General features: G+C 49.5%; 1 protein-coding gene across 5 annotated transcripts in view; it reads right to left on the minus strand.

The window, feature by feature from the left end:
* Positions 1-22,297, minus strand: part of LOC112561129 (serine/arginine repetitive matrix protein 2-like) — a 41,130-nt gene that overhangs the window by 6,724 nt on the left and 12,109 nt on the right. For 3 of the 5 annotated variants that reach the window (XM_025233393.1, XM_025233394.1, XM_025233395.1), the window contains 4 exons: positions 17,706-18,415; positions 7,857-7,964; positions 7,361-7,457; positions 6,134-6,791 (listed from right to left, as the gene is read on the minus strand). In XM_025233393.1, the coding sequence (XP_025089178.1) occupies positions 6,134-6,791; positions 7,361-7,457; positions 7,857-7,964; positions 17,706-18,296 (1,454 nt within the window). In that variant the 5' untranslated portion in view covers positions 18,297-18,415. Of the gene's footprint in view, positions 1-6,133; positions 6,792-7,360; positions 7,458-7,856; positions 7,965-17,705; positions 18,416-20,907; positions 20,926-21,010; positions 21,398-22,297 lie in introns of those variants that run through there. The other 2 variants (XM_025233396.1, XM_025233397.1) reach the window with 2 other exon arrangements.

A 22,297-nucleotide genomic window follows, 5' to 3' on the forward strand; every position in this document is an offset into this window, starting at 1 on the left:
CAGACGAGTGTGGCGAGTGGGTTGATGCAGGCACACTTTACCGTAAATCTCGGATGAAGTTACTTTTTTCACACTCTTGTGTAAATTTTCGGGGATTGTGAAAGTCATCGTTCAAGAAACTCAAACAGTGGAGGTAGTTAACGTTCCTTGGCCTTGACTTTCGCTGACACGTCATCGGGTTTGCACCTGCTTCTAAAAATAACTCGTTTCTCCGGCCCCTAATCGTAGAGACAACTGATGGTGACTCAGGCAGGCACTACTCGCGATTATGAGATCAATACCGGAGTAATAGCAAATAGGATTCTTGGTTTGACATGCATGCGGCCCGTGCCAGCCACCCTCGACATGTCACTACCTGCCAGAGGTGACCAGAGACGCACACGTGACGTGAACGAAGCTCGCTATTGGCTCTGTGCCCTGTCCTGCGCGTGACCATCCGCTTTCTGGAGGGAAGACTGGCTCCTTCTGCAGAGGGTGGGTCAGGTACAGATTTCTGCTGATTATTTTCCCTTGCTCCACCAGTGACACGTATACCCGGATTGTAGCTAAGCACTTGCACTTGGCGACGGGTGGTCTGAACGACTGGCGGCTGTGTGACGTCACGTGTCCACAACAGTCTCCTCTACCGACCATCCACATGAGCCTGCTTCGTAAATTTTTCTACAATACGTCTGAGCATCCTTCATTATCTCTGAATAATCACTCATTAACCTATATTTAAATTACTCTGACACCTGACCTTTACATAACATTTATTAACAGCCTTAAAAACTGTACAGATGTTGATAAGGGGTCTCTTGCTGCATAGACAATATGACGACCGTTCTTCACCAGCCTATTCTTATCCTACCCGACTAGCCGATTTCTACCCGTCTACGCTCACATTTTTTGTCCTCCACAGGTATGTAGGGAAATTGTCGCACGCCTTAAATACACTTACTTTGCAGTTTAGTTTCTTTTTGAAAACAAAGTTCTCAGCTTATGCTCGCTTTAACATTTATATTCATCTTTCAGCATTTATCCAAGAAAGTCAACTCTACCCGAGACAGAATCGGATGTCGGTTGTGCCAGTTTGACAGTCCGGGTAGGTCAGGCGATAAGCCGGCATTGTTACACCGACTGACACTCGCAAGGTTGGGCTTTTGGACTTGTTCCAGATTTTGCAGACGTCGTCTGTGACACTGACACTGCTCCACACCCACATTTCCACACCTTGTAAGGTCTGTGGTCTCAGTGAAGGCTCCTTCAGTGATTAGTCCACGACCGACCTGTCACCAGCTTCACGCACGTTCACTGCCCTTCTCTCGCTTTCTAAACCCTCGCCACTCGCACCTTCGACACAGAAGCTTTGCAATCAAGTCCGTCTCCCCGGCGTAAACAAGCGATTGCTCTACATCGTCTCTACACGCCATGAGTTCAGCTCTATACAGTAGGAAAACACCGACAAACATCAAACACTGTTGTGCATGCCGACAAACAGTAATGTTAGACGTGTGTGACGTATGCAGACAAACATCAACGTTAGACATGTGTGACGTATGCAGACAAACATCAATGTCGCACGGGCCGAGAAAGGCGGGGGTTCCAGCTGTATTCGCTTCACACATGTCTATACAAGCCACTCAGGTGGGGGGCTGCAGTAAACAACAATGACACGTATAGAATAGGAGCTATAAATAGCAAATGTCTGAGGTCATCGTCTGCAGGAGGCGGGGGGTAGCGGTAGCGTAGTTATTAAGACACTCGCTCGTCACCACCGTAATGAGAGGCCCTGGGTTCAGATCTCGTCTGAGGACACCGTATGTCACACACGTTTGCATGGTCGGGTGTCAGAGGTTTTATCGGGGTACTTCGGTTTCCTTCCCCTCCATAGTTGGAAGTCCCCTCATGGCTACTACAACCAACAAACTGCTGTACTTACGTCACCTGTAGGGGAGACACTTGACAACATCAGCTTGCTAGCGCCACCAGGAGACGCACCACTGCCTCACGGCTTCACCCTGTGCGCTGCTGCGACAACTCCTGCGCTCAGCGTGAACGGGTGCTCTTCTCCCCCCACCTCCCTCTGGCCTGTTGGACTGTGTGGTCAACGCTGAGCTGGACTCACGACAGCAGGTTGTGTGGAGTGTGTGGACTGTGGACACTGAGAGGACAAGGGAGGGGGCGGGGGTGATGGACGGAGGTGAATCATCGATTGTCTGCCGGTCACCAAGCTACCCGGCGTATGTCGAAGTGCAGTTACCTGCAAGAGTTTACACGGGTGGAGGGTCGATAACCAAATCATTTTTTCTCGAACATTAGCTTCTCCTTATCATTGTTGGGCCACAGGGTCCATGGTGAGCGTGGAGGTGTCTGAACGCGGGTATGGAAACACAGTGACGAACACGACACACGGGTACGTGCACACAAACAATACTGTAAACATGAACATCACGATGCTGTACACACACGACACGTACACTGTACACATGAACACTACTATACACATACACAACCTGTACACACACGACACGTACACCGTACATACTACTGTACATATACACAACCATACATACACATCTTGTACACACACGACACGACACTGTTGCTTTATAATCCCAGTCCGCTTCCCTCTTTATTTCCCCCCTCCTGTTCCTGCTTCTACCTCAACATCATCACCACCATCAGCAACAACGACGGCAGTGCGGACAGCATGCTCCGCCACTGACAGTCGGACAGCGGCCTACCATTAACCCGAGAGACGGAGGTAAGCCTACCACCCAAGTAGCCGCCGACAGTCACGTGGTAGCTGACCAGTAAATACGAGGTGGACGGGAGGTGGACGGGAGGTGGACGCTAAGGTTTCAAAAAACAAAGAGAGAGAGAGAGAGAAAAACTCATTATTACATCATTAACCTCAAACTTTGACATACCTGTACGAAGGCTTAGAAGCGTTCAGGACGAGTTTTCCACACACGACGATAAAGTATAAACACGGGTACATGACAATACCCCGGGTGCCATGAGTTTACACTGTCAACTCCGGGCGTCAACAGCGCAGCACGCGCCTGCAGCGACACAAGTGAGCGGCGGTCAGTGTCTGAGGGCTGTCCTCCCCTCTCCTCCACTAGAGAGCCATCAGCAGACAGACCAGAGTAGGTGGTCGTGGGATATTCTGTGAGTTACAGCGCCCCACCCGCATTCCCCCAACGGCTCAATGAACGACGCACACGCCGCTGCCTGCCCCTACATGCCACAGGAAGTATGTGAGGGTTGTGGGCCCTCCACTGCCCTCCCGCTGCCAGTCTGTACAAGCTACAACTACCATCAGGTAGTACCCGGGCTTGCACTACCGTACTCGTCTTAAACTGACACCCGCGTACCCGGCAAGCTGGATCACTAACTTGTACCTGTACTTTCTTCCACGTTGTCTCTCGTACGATGGGGAAGACTTACATACAGCTTGGGTCTCTGCGGACTACTCGGTTCCAGTTTGTTGTATCCGAAATTACAACAGCGGCAACCGTATTAAAAACATGTCTGGAGAAAACAAACCACACAAATAAAAATAAATTGTTGTGCGATCGTTAGTTAGGGTGAAATAAATCAGTTGGGAACGAGGGGGAGCGCAGTGTAGGGGTCAGGAAGCACAGTGTGTGTGTAGCGGGGGGAGGTCAGGGGTCGGGGTATGAAGAGAGTAGGAAGTGAGTAGGTGAGCACACAGTGTGTGGGGTGAGTGGTGAGTAAGCACTCAGTGTGTGTGTGGGGGGGGATAATGTCGGGGGAAGGGGGGGAGAGCAAGCAGTGCACCGGACGCACGTCATCGAAAGGTAGGTAGTGCTCGTGCAGGGAAGTCCAGGGGCCACTAGGTCAGCTACAGATCAGTTGTTTGAGCGAGTGGGCCGAGTAGCCACCAACACAGCATGCAAACATCACCCATTAAGAAATCTACCCTAAAGGCAGTGGTTCTCAAAGTGGGGTCCGCATGTCAGGTCATCACGTGTCAGCAAAGTGATGTCTATCACCTTAATATCTCCTCAAAAATAACGACATTCATCACAGTAAGATTTTAATTTAGAAAGAACTTTGTGAAGTATGTAATTTCATATAAACTTATTAGCATACTACTGTCACAAAAGTACATTTAGTTTTGAACTGTAATGAAAAAAATGCGGCTATTTACATGTGAAATTCACGGTAGAGGGATTTTAGACCTTGGAGGGCCACCGTAGTTTAACTTAGTAAAGTGGTCCACGGGGCCAAATACTTTGAGAACCACTGCAAGAGGACATGCAAGTCATCGGATAGTTAAGCCAGATACCCATCAAAGGGACATGATGTCTTTAAGAAATTATACCAACATTTAATTACTAGGATAACCGTGTTCTATGGCATTGACCTGATAACCCCAAGCGATGTCTCCTATTAAAGCAGGGGTCGCCCTCCACCAAGCTGAAGAGAGAACAAAGGGAGGTGTGGGGTGGATTAGAAGAGAGACAACTCTTACGGCCGTGTTAGTAAGCAGCGGACAGCACATCGTCGCCTAGAATCTCCAGGGAGGCGGTCTGAAATTAAAAACAAACATGACAGTAAGCCTGTGATGCTGTCACCGTGCAGTGGTCAGGTGGCGCCGCTCGGACAGTACTTACAAGCGAGGGTGGTCAACACGCTGACAGCATGGTGAACAGGTTGACGACTGTAACAGCTGCACAGTACCGGACAGAGAACTGAACGCGTGAGTTCACATTTGTAGCTGTGTATATACATGTTCAACCTTACCACACTATGCTGCTGTCAAAGGCGACAACCACGACCGGCAACACAAAGAATAACAAGAAAAATCATAAAAAGTAAAGAAGTAGTGAAGGTCGGTCTATGGTGTTAAAACAGCTGCCAGAGACTCACCTGTGATGTCAATTTTTTTATAACCACTACGGCGGGACAGGTGAGACAGGTGAAACAGGCGTGACAGGCAAGTCCGGACACCTTCTTCGCCGCCACAGTCAGTGTGTGTGTTTGCGTGTGTGCGTGTGTATATGTGTGTGTGTCCTCCAACCAACCTTTCCCCTGATGGTCCACTTACTATGTGAGTAAGGGAGGCTTCAACCGGACTCCTCGGTGGCTTTGATCTCCAAGCTCATCCAAAGCATAAACAATCTCCGACACACCTTTATCGAGAAGCAGGTGTGAACCTAGCTAACGACGCCCCCACTTGATGACATTGTCTCATCTCCCCCCAACCGAGAGAATACTAATCTCCAGCAGAAACCTAATCTCTTGGCAGAAATTGGTCTCCTGGAGGTGTCAGCTCTCCTGGCAATCAGAGTGACCAGCATTGAAGGCAACAGAAATATTCTCCTGTAGCCTGCTTCATTATATAAGGTTAAAATGAACAAAGGGCAAAAACAAGAAATTCTGAGAACTGTTCCACTGTTATAAAGATACAGAGGACGAAGTCTATTCGTCTCACATACTTGCGCCCTTGCCGCTGCTAGGAAAAGTTACGGGTGGACAAGATGATCTGTATCCACTGGTGCCAGTTAGGGAAATGATGATGATGGATGATGAGGATGATGATTCATGATGATGAAGACCTCCTGGATGTACAGTTTCATCACCTGTACAAACCTTAAATTCTTCCAGTTCCAAGTACCTGTGTAGACAGGTTTGTCGGCAGGTTCACAGTTGCTAGGTCACTATCCATTTTGTACGTCCACTGAACCAGCATGTCACCACCATCTCTAGATGACACTGACACAGCAACCTGTCTTCAGGGTCAGAACCAATATGTCGGCACTACTCGCCGGGTGACAGTAACAGAAGTACTCAACGCCGTCGTCATTGTGGGCGTTGACAGAGCACGTCACAGCTGTGCCATCACTTAGTGAGGAGAAAGAAGCTTTGGCAGAGCACGTCACAGCTGTGTCATCACTTAGTGACCATAAAGGACATCTGTGCCATCACTTAGTGAGGAGAAAGAAGCTTTGGCAGAGCACGTCACAGCTGTGCCATCCGTTAGTGAGGACAAAGGAGCGTTGACAGAGTGAAGATTATTTCTGTAAACGTCACTGACAATCATGTTTCTCGCATTGTCAATAAGATACTGTTCTAGCGCCAGCACAGAAAATTACTCTACCTCTAACGTTTCTCTCACCTGGCCATGGACAGTTGTTGACGTTGGGCGGGAGCTGGCGACTGGGCACGCGCGGGTCCTGAAGGTCCGCGGCTGACCGGTCGTGGAATGGTTCTGTTGCCGGACAGTGTGGGAGACACGCTATGAGACGAGCTGGCTCCTGGCGAGGGCGACTTGCAGCGCTGCACGGCCTGGTGCTGCGGGGTGTGAGCTCGCTGCGCCTGGTGCTGCTGGTGGTCTTGGTGCTTGGCCTGTGACGGCGGTTGTCGCGGCGGTTGTGGAATTCGACCGGGTACAGGAGACTGAGCTCTACGGCTGTTGAGAGACGTTGCTGGTGTCGGTCGAGGGGCCTCGCCTTTGTCTTCCTGCTGCTGAACTGGTACAGGGGAGGAAAGCCGTCTGACGGCCTGCGAGTGACTGCCCCCTGGTCCAGGGCTTTGGCCCCTGGTGGCGCTGTTTGCCTCGTTGACAGAGTGGCTTTCCCCTGCTGCTGGTGCAGAGATGTGAGTGGGGGCGGGCCTGGAGTTTGGTGTCAAGGCAGATGAAGACATCCTCCTGGGAGAGGTAGGTGTGGAAGGACCGGAAGTGGCGCCAGCGGACGTGCGCGAGACGACAAGGGCGACACCCGACGACCGGCGGCTTATCAGATGTCGTGGGCCTGACGCCGGGCCGCGGTGTCCTGCACAAGAAGCAAAATCCCATTCTACGTCACACCATCGACGTTACCACTCATCTGTGTACGTCACTACGTCCAGTCGCCCACAGCACGTGCCAGCTAATGTCAATACATTTCAGGAGAAAAAACTGTACAACCCAGCTGTGTGCACAGCGCATCTACATCTTAGACCACACCATGGAGGAGAGCATTCGAGTGTCAGATTATTTTCGCATGACTGGGTCACAAAACTCATCTGGTGCAGGTGTTGTGAATTGCAACTGTACATGTTACATGCATGTAGAGGAACATTGCAAAATGTCTTTGACTTCGATATCCCTAGTGAGCGGTGAACATGTAAATTATATTCAGCAAGTATTCCAAGTTACAGTTCACTTGACGACACCACACTAACTCTGATGGTCCTCGTCTCATTACTCACAGAGGTGAGTGAAACAAGACAGGTAGGCTGTTGGTCAGTGCTCACTGCCCGGTCAGGATGAACATTTCCGCTGAAAGCTGGAAGCTGTCTTCGTGAAGGACAAGTCTTGGCTTTAAAGATAGTGAACGGATGCAAAGGACAGTATTCTTACCTGGAAAGTTACACCTGCACGGATCATGTTTATCCAGGTAATGCTCTAGAGTGTCCCAGCCGCCTCCCACCCGCACCATGACGTGCTTCCGCAACACCTGTACAGAAAGAGGATGACATAGTTCAACCACACCTGTACACAACGACAGTGACATAGCTCAACCACACCTGTACAGACACGGTGACGTGACTCAATGACACTTGTACACGGTGACGTGACTCAGCAACACCTGTACAGACACGGTGACGTGACTCAACGACAACTGTACAAGGTGACGTGACTCAACGACACCTGCGCTCTACATACACACGGTGATGCTACTTGACAATACCTGTACACGTGCAGACAATGATGTGTCTCAACAAACACCAGGTCACGGCGGACACAAGGTGAAGCGGTCCAAAACGCATATCGTCACTCGTCCAGAGAGAGAGAGAGAAGCAGAAGGAAGAAAGAATGAAAGAAGAGACAGATGAGGAGAGTGATCTCTGCTCACTCTGACAAAGATGAGAGACATGGAGTCGCCAATCTTGTACTTCCCCTCGCCAATCTTCACCATGGGAAACTGCACTGGGCACGTGCAGCGGCCTACAAGGTCCCTCACCTGCAACATCGTCACATCGCTTGTGTCATCAACATCATCACGGCCAGCCTGACATCTCTACATCACACACATCGTCAACTACCTCACGGCCAGCCTGACATCGATCTCCACATCACACACATCGTGTATAAGGCGTATATCGTCAATAGACTACCCCAGGTAGTCAGGGTATCAGTAAAAGACATATCTGTGTGTGAGTGTGAGAGAGAGAGAAGGAGAGTTGTGTCTGAATGCAGGTCAGTAAGTGTGTACGACACACGATGCCTACTGACACGTGTGTTTGTGTGACAGTGTTGTCATTGCTAACAGACACCGTGGGGGTAATCAACAGGTAAGTAGACAGCACAAGGTACACCTATCACCTTAGCGCAGTCTGTGATTGTACAGGTGAGACAGCAGTGTACTTCATGAGGTGTGGTGTCTCATCGCCTCAGGTAGATACTCTCAGTGTTTCATTCTCTCATTCCTTAATCCTTAATCTACCGACGGTAAGCTGATTCTAGTTAGGTGTGTGTGGGTGTGTGTGGGGGGAGTGTTTCACCCACAGGTCTGGTTACAAATCAGAATGTCAGGGTGGGGACTTACACGGTCAGCCCTGGGAATGGGTGTCCTACCCAGACAGAAGACCGTTTGTACCTGAGATGACACGCGAACTCAGCACCCTACTACCCCCACAGCAGGAGTGACCAGCGTGTTTGACCTCTGCACTCGCCGGCTGCCCAGTGTTGTATGCTATTTACTTCTAATGTGCAGCGTGGGGTCAGTTGGCTGCTGTTCTAGACCCGCCCCCAGACTTTACAGTTCAGGGGAAATAACTCTATATTGTTCCTGCTCCGATGGTCAACGGCTGTTTGCCCACCGTTTACAAACCGTTTACTAGTCAGGCACTTCTGTAGACACCTGACGGCCAGTGAGTGGAGCTCATGTAAGTCAGTTATTGCAAGGCACATTCATTTTTTACACTGGATGATTCTGTCAGCCCGTGTCAAAGGTCAGTGCCTGTCACGGTTGACTGGTTGTTTTACGCCGTGCCAGCCACTAAGGCTTTGTCATGGCGAGAGTCACGCTTCATCGACACGGTAAACAGCAAGACTGCCAATGAATACAATAACAATGTCAACAACAAAAAGGAAACAGCTAACATAAGAGAGTAAGTAACGTGTTAAAAAGGTTTGTAGCGACCTCCTGAAAGGTGTGTTGTGACCTGAAGTAAGGTCTGCTGCGACCTCCTAAACACCCAGCATTCAACACAGGCTGTGAATAAAACCCTCGTGACAGTGTCACTGGACTGTTTCATTGTGGCAGTCCACCTTGCTGTCTGACATGTTGTCAGGCTGTCACTTTGCTCCTACATGTCTAGTCGTGTGTATGTATAAGTATATGTGTCTATATATGTAGCTCTGAATGCCGACAGTCGTGTGCTCGACAACAAGACAAGATTCCCTCGGATACAAAAGTTAACTGTCTATTAGTGACTCGTCCAGCGCCTACTGTAGACAGGTCAACCAGTACAACCAGCTGTTAGTGGAGCTGTACCTCGAGATGTAGATACTCTAACCGGCTGTCAGTGGAGCTGTAACTTGCGATGTAAACACTCTAACCAGCTGTCAGTGGAGCTGTAACTTGCGATGTAAACACTCTAACCAGCTGTCAGTGGAGCTGGACCTCGAGATGTAGACAATCACCGTGGTTAGGGTTAGTGTTTGGGGCGGACCAATGTTTATGGCGTTTATTTGCGTGTGGCTGAGACAGTTGGATGCGATTACTGAACACAACATAGAGGCAGCTACTTTTGAGAATTGTTTGTTTGTTTGTTTGTTTTTGGTGGTGAGGAGCCAGTGCAGGGATTTGACCCTGTGGGTAGTGACACAGCCTGTGATAACAGTCATGTGACTAAGGGTCCACACTCCGCTGTAGAGTCCCTGTGGCCGAGCGGCCTGATCGATCGTGCTGCTGATGTGCGGGGTCAGGCAGCGGCTCCTCCCAGCAGATCCTCCGGGAAATGTGTGCGTCAGCGCGTCATGGCCGTCAGCGGCTGCGTCAGCACATCACGTGACTCACCACCAAGCTTTTCGAGCTCGACATGATGGTCTCCGGCGTCAAGCGCCCGTGCTCTGTCAGCTCGTGATGGTCAGCGCATGGGTACAAACGAAAACGTGGGCTACACGGCGTAGTGACGTCACGGCTACGTGACGCAGTGACGTCATGGCTACGTTACTTTAGTACACTTCTACCTGGTTGTGAGGGCTGATGACACGAAGTACGGTCCACGACTTGTATTGCTATGTGTAACCGAGACTGTGTATCTCTCAGTGCACTGCTGTGCCTGCGTGTGTTTAAATGCGCGTGCGTACGTCCGCGCGTGCTGTCGAGTATGGCTGACTATGGCGGTAACACAAAAACACGGCAACAGAACCAGTTTGGTAAGGTCTGGTCACATGATGAGGGCATTAACAAGAAAATCGATGGAGTGCTCGCCTAGTCCTTGCCTCTCAGAAATGACCCTAACAGGTCAACAGCAAAGACGAAGCTAAAGACAGAAGAGACAAACAATGGCTCGAGGCCGACACCAGCCTGCCTCATTAATTAAAAAAAAAAAAACTAACTTGCCCGAAGTAGCGGTGTTATGACATAAAGACAGACACTCATGCCACATCCTGAAGTGCCCAAGACGTTGATTGGTTCCCCAAACAACACGTGACAACATGTCTGACAGTGTCCTGAGCCACGAACACGACGTGTGGAGGTGTCACGATCGGAGTCTTGGCCAGTAACGGTCACTCGCCCCACACAGTGCGCACGCGCAGGAGTCAAGGGGTTATTTCCGCCATGTCACAGGTCACTTCCGTAAAGACAACATTTCTTCTACCACAGGGATGGGGAAACCTTTTTCTTCCAAGGGCCATTTGATATTGATAACATTATTCTTGGACGGTTCACAATGATCTACAGTGATACCTCGGTTCTCGAACATAATTCGTTCCGGGAGGACGGTCGAGAACCAAATTGTTCGAGAACCGAAGCAATGAAACCCATAGGAAATAATGGAAACTGGATTAATTCGTTCCAAGCCCCAGAAAATGCCTATTTACTGGCCTAATTTGTATATAATATGTAGAAAAACATGAGTCTCAACAAGAAATAAGAAATAAAAGTGTATTTATTAAAACAAAAAACAAAAAAATAAAATGTACTGTACAGTACAGTACAGTAAATTGTGTTTCATTTACTGTACCTGTACCAAACTTTATGGCAGGAGGGAATGAATGTGGAGGAAGGAGGGAAGGGGGATGGTTATTGTTTTGAAGGGGAGTCCTCTTCAGTAAAAACAGAGGGTAACTGCTCTTCAGGTGTTTCTGTTCTCTGTATCTTTTGCTGAGGAGAATCAGAATCTTGCTCTGCAGTTGCTTGTCTGATTTCTTTACGGAAGAATTTGTCAATTGTTTGCTGTTTTTTTCTCCTTTGCAAAATTTTGCGGAAAGTGGACATAACATTGTCATTAAAAATGTTAACTGCTCTATTTGCTACCACTTTATCAGGGTGATGTTGTTCAACAAAATTTGCGATTTCTGCCCATTTTGCACACATTTCATGACTCTCTCCACAAAAACGTGACTCTCTCTCTCTCTGCACTCACACTGATGACGCAAGCAAGGCGCGCTGGGCAGAATGAACGCCATTCGGCTCAACTCGGCTAATCTCGGACGTTCCGATGTTCGAGTTCCAAATATTTGTTCGGATTCCAAGACAAAATTTTCTCGAATTTCCTGGTCGAATACCGATTTGGTCGAAAGTCAAGGCGTTCGAGAACCGAGGTATCACTGTACTTCCAAATGATGAATCTGGTCACGTGGTTTCGCGCGAAAACTCTGCTCCGCTATGAAAACACAGCTACACATCTGTCTGGAGTTTGTAAAATAAATGTTTACAATTAAAATGTTTCTAGTAATAAAACCTTTTTTCCTAACACCCAATTTTCTTTTACTGGCTGTCCCAAAGAAAATACAGACAAGCTTGCACATGCACAAATAAACTGTTTACCAGCCAGTTGTTTATTTGTTCATCGTCATCTCCTCTCTACTGATCTCCTCCACCAAGCAGCTTATGTCGGCACTTGTGTTCTCCAGATTCGAATGTAACTGTTGGTACATCGTCCTGGCCACCTTGACAGGCTCCATTGTATTGATGCCCGTGTTGTATTGGTGGTTTGTGTTTGCAGTGTCAGCGGAAAGCTGACCACTTAGCCGCTTGTGCGCCATCTTTGCTGGGTGTTAGTGTGGGGTGGCATGGAACTAACAATCGCCATACTTTGCTGTCATGTTGTTCATGTTGCTATTATTATTATTGGTAAAGTATGGCCGCCGCCCTCTTTGCACAGGTGCGTCGTGTGAAGTGCATTTGTTGACTAAGTGTATTAACCGAGGTTAACTTGACTGTGATTGAATTTATCAAACACACACGTGTACATCGCGTATACGTCAGCAGGCACTGACACTCTAACACCACGTACAACAGCAGATAACGTGGTGACGTAGCACTCAAACATCGTACAACAGTAACGGATAATTTGGTGACGTAACAATTGCAGAAAGCGTGGTGACGTAACACTCTAACACAAAGTCGGGGAAGCAGATAGCTGAGTGATTAGAGCGCTGGCGTCCGAACTGAGAGCGAAGTCGTTCGATTCCTGACGAGCGCAGCAAACTTTCCCAAGTCGAGACAGCTGGCAGGAATGGTACCTGACTCCTTAGACGGTTGGGGAAGGTGAGACAGCGGGGGGAGAGGAAATGGGTAAAGCTTATCCCGAGAAAAAGTGAGGTCTGTAACGTCTTACTCACCTCATCCCTCACAACGAAAAGGTCAGAGGATGACCTTTACCTTTTTTACCTTTTTAAGTACAAAGTACAATAACAGATAATGTGGTGACGTAACACTCTAGCAATGTACAAAAGTGCCAAACAAAGCGGTGACGTGCTGATGGAGTGGTGGGAGAGCAGCGGCAGCAGCTGCCTCTACAGGAGAGGCTTGCGGCGACACGTCGCGCACCATTGCTAATCGTTTTGTCTCAAAATCACGTGACCACCGCCTGCCGCTGTGACAATGCACGGACACCAGTGTGTCATCGGCAGACATCGGACACGTCACGCTTTGCAACTACAGCCACAATGTACACTTATATTGAAATGCTTAATGTAGACACACATGTAACCCTGGGATGTAGACACATGTAACCCTGGGGTATAGACACACATGTAACTCTGGGATGTAGACACACATGTAACTCTGGGATGTAGACACGTGTAACCCTGGGGTATAGACACACATGTAACCCTGGGATGTAGACACACATGTAACCCTGGGGTATAGACACACATGTAACCCTGGGGTATAGACACACATGTAACCCTGGGGTGTAGACACACATGTAACTCTGGGGTGTAGACACACATGTAACTCTGGGGTGTAGACACACGTAACTCTGGGGTGTAGACACACATGTAACTCTGGGGTGTAGACACACACGTAACTCTGGGGTGTAGACACACGTAACTCTGGGGTGTAGACACACATGTAACTCTGGGGTGTAGACACACGTAACTCTGGGGTGTAGACACACATGGGGACATGTAAGTTTGAGGAAATGTCAGTAACACGGCGAGCTCCTCTGCACGAGCGACACGCGATGTTCATCGAGTAACGAGCCACCAGCTGCTGCAGCAACATTTACAGACAGCTGGTGGTATTGATCATCAACATGAAGTAGTCGGCGTTGTTGTCATCACAAGCATTCTATATCACTGAAAGTATCGATCATCAACATGAACTAGTATTCTGGTCAGTATACAAATGTTCTATCACTAAAAGTTTGGCTTGTTTGTTTCTTTGTTTGTTTGTTTCTTTGTTTGTTTGTTTGTACTAAAATGTACTAATACTATTATGCACCAGCATAATCATCCTGCATGTTTATTTTCGTCCCAAAGTGAGACCCGATCCCCCTACTACTGAGTTTGACGCCTCACCTTACAAATCAACGTATGAGGGGTGGGGCGGCAGCTAGAAGGTGGGGGGAGATTCGGAGGATGACGTGTTCCAGTGGATGCTGTACACCTGGCATCTAGCTTCAGGAAGCTACCCGTTCAATGTAGCTGGCGAGTGAGATGCATCATGGGATGAAGGCTTCTCCAGGCAACTGCAGCTAGCGTGACCTTGCGAGACCTGGTGTGTACGGGTGGCGAGATGGAGTTAGCCTGTACCGTGGTGCTACACGAGCGAGGTCAAGTAAGGTCAAGAACTCCAGCCTGGATCGGTGACGTAACACACGTCCTGTCACGCAGGCCGAGACTGATGCGAGGGCAGCACACGCTGGCTACAGCCTCGTTCTCCGGAGTCACAACATCGCAAGTCACAGCATCCTTATCAGCTTGGCTTGTTCGAAGGGACTGAACTGCTGCCTGAAAGACTTGGAGGTGGAGGCGGGATGGATGGGGTAGGGGAGGCAGACGACTGAGGGTGGCTGCAAGATGCGGCACCGTCCTGTGTTGCATGCAGCACGCAAGGCGAGCAGACTGACAGCTCCCACCCCACTACCACCCACTTCCCTTACCATGTGCACGCCCTGCTTTGTCCCGCCCCGTCTGCTCACTTCCGTTTACCGCCATTCACACCCCCACACACACACCTCCACTCCAAGCAAAACGCTCGAAAAACCAGTCGAGGTCAGAAATGTTCAGGAGACGATTTTTTTTCCTAAAGAAAAGGTGGAAACTCTAGTGAGGACTGACGTCACTCAGCAAGGGGCTGTAACCGCAGTCGGCAGAATTGTCTTCCCCTCGCCATACGGGCCTTTTGTTGGCGTCAGCACAGTACACGTGCACCAACTGTAGCCACCAGAGGATGCTGAAGTCGCTTCTTTATTGTTTTTCTCAGTGATTTTTGTTGTTGTTGTTGGGGGTGGGAAGTTGTCAACTCACGTGTAAAAAGTGTCACAACAGGACAGGTAAGAGCAGCCATGTTTGTAGATGACAATAAGTCACGTGACACATCATCACGACGCGAGGACGTCTTTGAGCCTCCTCTGCCATTGGTGGGCAGTGTGACAGGCCAGTAACATGAAGTGAGGTCCATAGAAACGTAAACATTCTGTTTCCGCACACATACGCACGTCACAGTGTAAACAAACAACTGTCGCGCTGTAAACATAAACAGGTCACAAGCTCGGCTCCCTTCCGCCTCCTCCATCTCTCTCTGTTACACCGGGGTGGGAGGGCAGGGATATGGGGTGGGAGAGCGGAAACGCCGTCAGCCCGTCGGAACATGTCGGCAGACCTCATCTCGCGCTGCTGGCCCCCCGCGTGCAGCCACTTCCCCCTCCCACGCCCTCCCCTTATGCACTTTCCTCAGGGTACTCGGGTAGAGGCAGACAAAGGCGGGTGTAGCCGGGTGCACCCAGCAGTCGTGCAGCTGGTGTCAGCGCTGGTGTCAAGTGACAAGCGCGCCCTGTCGTAACTTTCTCAAGTGCATCACTAGCTCACTGACCTCTGACCCCTCTCACCCTTATCCAGCGGTGAGAAGATGTTATCACGTGATGCTCCGGGTCTTGCACGAAATAGCACCAGGTGCTTCACCGCCAGCCTCTGATCTCCGGCCTCATTATCTCCCCAGAACATCTGGCTACATCACCTTAGCACGCGCTCCCTCTCGCGCGCTCATGCTGCTGACGTCACACGACTGATGCCAGTCGCTGGGCCGCTGTTTGATGCCAGACGCAGGATGATATGCCCCTCGTGCCAGTTACACTCACAAACTGCAAAGCTCTTACACACAAAGACAGCTACAGGAGCAAAGTGTTTTAGCCACGCCGACCACGAGATTACTACCCAAGGTCTGACCCCTGACCCCCGAAAGCGATGACATAAGTTAGGAAACAGAAGGACCCCAATAAACATGAGCGACTGTAATGCATTTACCTGGTGCTCACATGTAGTATTAGCAGAGAGCTTCTCCAGCTAACGCAGTAGGTGACGTCAGTCAGTCACGTGGTGTATCAGTTAGTCCCGATACCCAGCTGTGTCTCACCTACACAGTATCTCACAGCCTTTCTGAATGTCGGGAAGGGAGTATCTCACTATCTCCGGCGAAAGACAGATTTCTTACACATTTCAGAATTTTTTCTGCCGACAGAGAGTAGGGACTGGGGGGTGGGGAGCGGAGGTGTAAGTGTCTCGCCAGCATCCTAGGGCTGTAGTCAGTAGTTTTCCCAGGGCAAAGTGGGGAACTCGTGAACGGCCTTGTTTCCGACGTTTCAGAGCGGCGTTCACATCCCATGGACACCCTTCATGCTTATTTACCTTTGAACAAGCTTGCTACCTCTTTATAATTACGGGTACATGGATAAAACACAGTGTGTGAGATTATAACAAGATGCTTGTCGTTGAGTTCCCCGTGTTGCCGAGGGGCAAAGACTTCCCCTCGGTTCATATCTACGGCCCCTGGAGTGTCACGTGCTGACAGTGCGCATGTCCTGACCCCTGTCTCCGGTCACTCCACGTCATAGCACGTACTACACCGGACATGACACTGGACGTTAGAGGTCAGTGGAGAGAAGCTTAGGACTGTCTGTGTCACCTCCATTAGTGTGCATCATTGTGTTTCATTGAGGCTGTTTCGCGCTGACATTCACCTTTCACCTGTGTATGCCCCAGACATTAACGACTATCGACGAAGTCTGACCTGATGTCAGTCAAGATTCCGACAGTGGATCTTGTATTGTTTTTTTCCCTCATAACGTGGGTCAGAGGCTGTGACCTTTCGGGCGGCCTGCTGCCATTCAGACATGCTCGTGCAGTCACGCCTGATGTCTTCTTTAATCACCGGTAGAGATCAATCGGCGCCATGGTTACAGTGTACTGCAGTGACACAGACATCCCTGACAGGTGTATGTGCCAGAGCTGACAGCTGGTAAGCACGCACGCACGTATGGATACACGATCTCTCTATCTCCGTCCCTCTCCTGCTCATCGTCACAATACCAGCAGCCAAACGCACCCTGGACTGTCTGCTATCTCCTCGATCAGACTAACGAGGGCCTCTCAACCTCAACATTCACACACCGCGAGCTGACCTACTCGAGACGAGCCTGAAATATTCTGTCAGTGTTCTTTGGAACAACCTCACAGCTCTCCACAGAACGGACTCCAGTCTGTACACGGTCAAAGTGGGACTCCTACAACACCTACAACACCTACAACACCCACAACACCCACAACACCCACAACACATTCTAAACCGTTTGATGACCTACAGAGGCGTCCTACCAACATCTATTACTCAGTAGTAATAGTCATACTGACAAAACAAATACGTACCACATTTTGCTAGTGCTTTAGCCAAAAAAAAAAAAAAGGGAAAATAACAAGAACGGTCAGTTAAGATATCAACCACTATATTTGTACATATCATAATTTTCTCTGTTTTTGTTGTCATGTTTTCAATTAATGAAATCAATTTATTTCTACTACAGTACTTGGTCCGAGAGCTAAAAAATAACTTTTGCGAATAACTGTTACCCTCGTAAATAAACATTTCTCTCTCACACACACACAGAGACAGAAAGAGGGAAAGTCAGGATTAACAGCCAACTCCAGCTACACCACAGCAGGAAAGTGCTGAGCGCTACTCACGAGCTCTACTACAGCCTACTGTAGAGAGCAAGCAGGTGACAGGTGGCACCGAGTCACTCACCAGTTCGTCGAGGGACTTCATGTCGCACGTTTTAATCTGTGGCGGTGGGTCGCCGGCCAGCTCGGCGTCGATCTCCTCCTCCATGCGCACGATGGTGGGTGCGGGCATACCCAGACGAGCACCCAGGCGGGCTAACTCCAGCATGCACAGCACCACGCTGCGCTCGTTCTTGCGCAGCACCAGGTCGTCCGTCTCGAAGCGCAAGACGTCGGGGATCCCCAGCTGCCGGCACCACGTGATGAAGTTGGACACGTTGTCGCGAGCCTGGAAGGTGCCCGGCTTGACGGGGTCGCGGTACACCACCTGACCTTGCGGCACTGTCCGCACGAAGTAGGATCGCATCTCCAGCCCCACACCCTGCTGGCGACGCTCCTGCCAGAAGTGTTGCACCTGGTTGGCATGGCGACACAGCAGCACGCCAGTCTCCAGCACCTCCAGGAAGCTGTCGGCGTCCACGTGCAGCCCGTGCAGACAGGAGAACCAGTCGGCCAGGTCCTCCTTCATGGCCAGCAGGTACTCGTCCTGACTGCCGAACGACCGCAGCGACTTGGGCTCCAGCACCAACAGCGTCCCGCCACTGTCGCTCTCCATCCCTACTGACGTCACTTCCACCCGCTAGTCAGCGCAACATGGCGGCTTACGCTGACGTCACTGTCATGAACCAACCACAGGCTTGGCTTAGTGCAGTGGAAGAATGGGATCTCCGCGCACTGTCGACAGAAGCAAAAGAGTGTAAAACACACACACACACGATGACCACCAGCAACACCACCAGCAACACCACCAGCCAATCACCCTTTCTCGGGATTTCATGTGATTGAACGGCAACACGTGCACGTTAACGTTTGCAACATGTTTTAGGTTTGTTGAGCTAATCTCTACACAAACAGTGAATTCGCATAATGAGGACAACTCCATCTACAAAATGTTTCAACCGTCCAACACAAGCCGTTGTGTTTTCTCCGTCTCAACGTTGCGGTCGTCGTCTACTAATGAACGGAACAGATCATCATGTGGATCAAGTAAGCATCGTCATCTAATGACAGAGCACGTGGCCAGGTAGTAGGTTGTCATCTTATGACAGCACGTGGTCAGGTAGTAGGTTGTACCAATGTGCACGTGTCAGGCGCATGCGTGCTCCGCTCACGCACCTTGTCTCGTGACACGGAGTGACACAGCTCAACGTGTGTAGTGAGTGTGTGGTCAGCAGTGCTGCCACAACGACTTTACCTACATCGAGTGCCTACCTGTCATGTCAGGGCCATCTAGAATGTCATGCAGACAGCAGACATCAAGAGCCAATCAAGGTGGTGTTAAACAAAAAACCTCCCGCAACACACGCACGTGTTGAGCGATATGATTGAGAGCTTGGTGCGTGCGTGCGTGTGCGTGCGTGTGTGTGTGTTAGCGGGAAACAGCACCTGGCGCAGGCCTCAGTCTCATCCATGCAACCCTCTTATAGTGAGCATTCGACCTCCTTACATCATGCCACCAGCTTGTAATGCGCGCTGTGTGTACACGTGACTCCGTCACAGTCCTCAGTTACCTACACGCGACTGTAAGTAAGGCCACAAACAATGGCGGAAGTAAGCAAGTGACACAAACAAGTAGAAGTAAGACTTGCCCACAAGTCCAGTTTCCACACAGCGATTTCCAATAACACCGTGAGATTGACCTGGCGACTACTATAGCGTCACATGATTGACCTGGCGACTACTATAGCGTCACGTGATTGACCTGGCGACTACTATAGCGTCACGTGATTGACCTGGCGACTACTATAGCGTCACGTGATTGACCTGGCGACTACTATAGCGTCACGTGATTGACCTGGCGACTACTATAGCGTCACGTGATTGACCTGGCGACAACTATAGCGTCACGTGATTGACCTGGCGACTACTATAGCGTCACGTGATTGACCTGGCGACTACTATAGCGTCACATGATTGACCTGGCGACTACTATAGCGTCACGTGATTTACCTGGCGACTGTACAAGCCTAATGAAGCTCAGCCTACTGTCTCCTTGCTTCATGCCAGCCAGCACTGTGCATCTATAGCAGGGCATAGCTGTACTAAACACGTGACTATATACTGCTGTACTGAACACGTGACTATATACTGCTGTACTGAACACGTGACTATATACTGCTGTACTGAACACGTGACTATATACTGCTGTACTGAACACGCGGCTATATACTGCTTACTACTGACTGCTGTACTACAAGTTACTTTATACTGCTGTACTGAACACGTGACTATATACTGCTGTACTGAACACGTGACTATATACTGCTGTACTCTACAAGTTACTTTATACTGCTGTACTGAACACGTGACTATATACTGCTGTACTGAACACGTGACTATATACTGCTGTACTGAGCACGCGGCTATATACTGCTTACTCTACACGTGACTATATACTGCTGTACTCTACAAGTGACTTTATACTGCTGTACTGAACACGTGACTATATACTGCTGTAATGAACACGCGGCTATATACTGCTGTACTGAACACGTGACTATATACTGCTGTACTGAGCACTAAGTACTTCTGTGACACTGCTGTAACGCATGGCTATGAATACCGCTGTAATACATATAATGTACATTATCTATACCATGCTGCTCTACTTGACCCCTGCACCACTCGTGCTCTGTTGCCGGTGTGAACAAGTCAGTGCAGTTACACCAGCACTTGGTGATGTCTACATCAGGCTGAACTCTCTGTTCCGTGTTTGAACTAAAGACACTAGCTGTACAAGTATCTCACCTTTGACCTGCGCGTGCGGCAAACTGATCGTGAGGGGAGCAGAACAGGTGTCCTAAATCGCAATCGATAAGTACGACATAGCAATTCTTGCGAACAGTATGCTTTGTTCCCGCAACGGAAATTATATTAATAAGGAAACAATGACACAGATAAACATACAGGCATGAGCACACACACATATATACATAAATACATATATACATATACAGCGATCAGTAGCAAGGCACGAAGATGTGTGGTGAAAACTTCAAGTGAGGGCTTACAGACTTTTTCTTGAGTGTCAAAGTTTAGTTTCCTCCTACCCGCTACACATGGATATAGTTGTGTCTTTTCTTCGGAAATAGTGAGGTTTGGTGTGAAATCTCTTAGTCTCTAATTGTAATGTTTATGAACTCGTCAAGCGGTCGACAAACACTCACCGCCGCCCTCTGGCACCAAATACAGCTTCTCGTGCTTCTGGGGGTTGGTGGCTAAAGACTGGCTACCACAGCTGGCTATAACAGCTGGCCTTCAAATACTTACAGCTGCCTTGCACGCGCCTCCCCTGTCGAACATTAAACAAGTCTCAAAGTAGCATCCACTGCCCACTGGTTTTCACAGGTTTCCAGTTAAAGTACGATTTTTGCTCGCGCATCTTCATCCCACGCGGCTACAAGGCTGGGAACATAATAGGACGCTGATGGTGTTACAGGGCGACGACTGTTGGAGGCACCTCGCGAACAAATCGCTGGCGGCGACGACGATGACACAACCTTTGACAAAGCGCAAGGCGTCGGTGCCACAGTGCACAGCACGAGCTTGATCAAGGTGCGAGGGCGGCAGTACGCCGGGTATCATCGCCACGTCATCAACTGACAGCTTTATCAGCACGCGGCTAATCTGTGGTGCAATGACGATGTCAGTGATGCTGGCCCCCCCACCGCTCACCCACAACAATCACACCCAGCCTGTGGAAGGTACCCAACTGTTATTAGTGCTACACGTGGGACACATAGTTCAGTGGACCGTGACGGAAACAACGGATCGTCTCAAACGATGTGTGGGCTGTTAGTGGCGAGTGCAAAGCCGCTGGAACGGGCCAAGGTCTTGCGGTCATTGCTAGGGGAGGTAGTTGTGGAGATAACTACTTTCTTTGAGAAGTAGATCAACCTCACACATCTGATGATATGAACCTGGGTATGCACACCCGTATGTCTGATGATGTGAAACCTGGGTATGCACACAAACATGTCTTGTGATCTGAGGCCTGATGTGAACATTCACACCTGTCCAGGTTGTCTTAGCATCTGATAATTTAACCATACTTACTTTTGGGTGCATACACCTGGCCAGTCACATCGACTAAGCGAGCGTGCAGCAAGCTTATGACACTTTGACATGTAGACAATCATGTGACAATCGTCCATAATCATATGATAATCTGACCAGTCACTCTGAAGAAAACAGACCATCCCGGGTATCAGTTGTCATGGCAACTTGCCCAATAACTTTTAAGATAAACCGACTGTCACAAGCATCAACTGTCATGTCTGCGACACTGCATGGATTACTGGTTCCAGACCCAGACGAGAAACAACTCCATCCAGGTGAGGAGAAGCTGTTGTTATGTCACTCTATCCAGGTGAGGAGAAGCTGTTGTTATGTCACTCTATCCAGGCGAGGAGAAGCTGTTGTTATGTCACTCCATCCAGGTGAGGAGAAGCTGTTCATATGTCACTACATGAGGTGAGGTGTTATGTCACTCCATCCAAGTGTGGAGGTGCTGTTGATATGTCGTTACATCCAGGTGTGGAGGTGCTGTTGATATGT

This window comes from Pomacea canaliculata, linkage group LG4 (genome assembly GCF_003073045.1).
Source record: "Pomacea canaliculata isolate SZHN2017 linkage group LG4, ASM307304v1, whole genome shotgun sequence".
Classification (NCBI taxonomy): domain Eukaryota; kingdom Metazoa; phylum Mollusca; class Gastropoda; order Architaenioglossa; family Ampullariidae; genus Pomacea; species Pomacea canaliculata.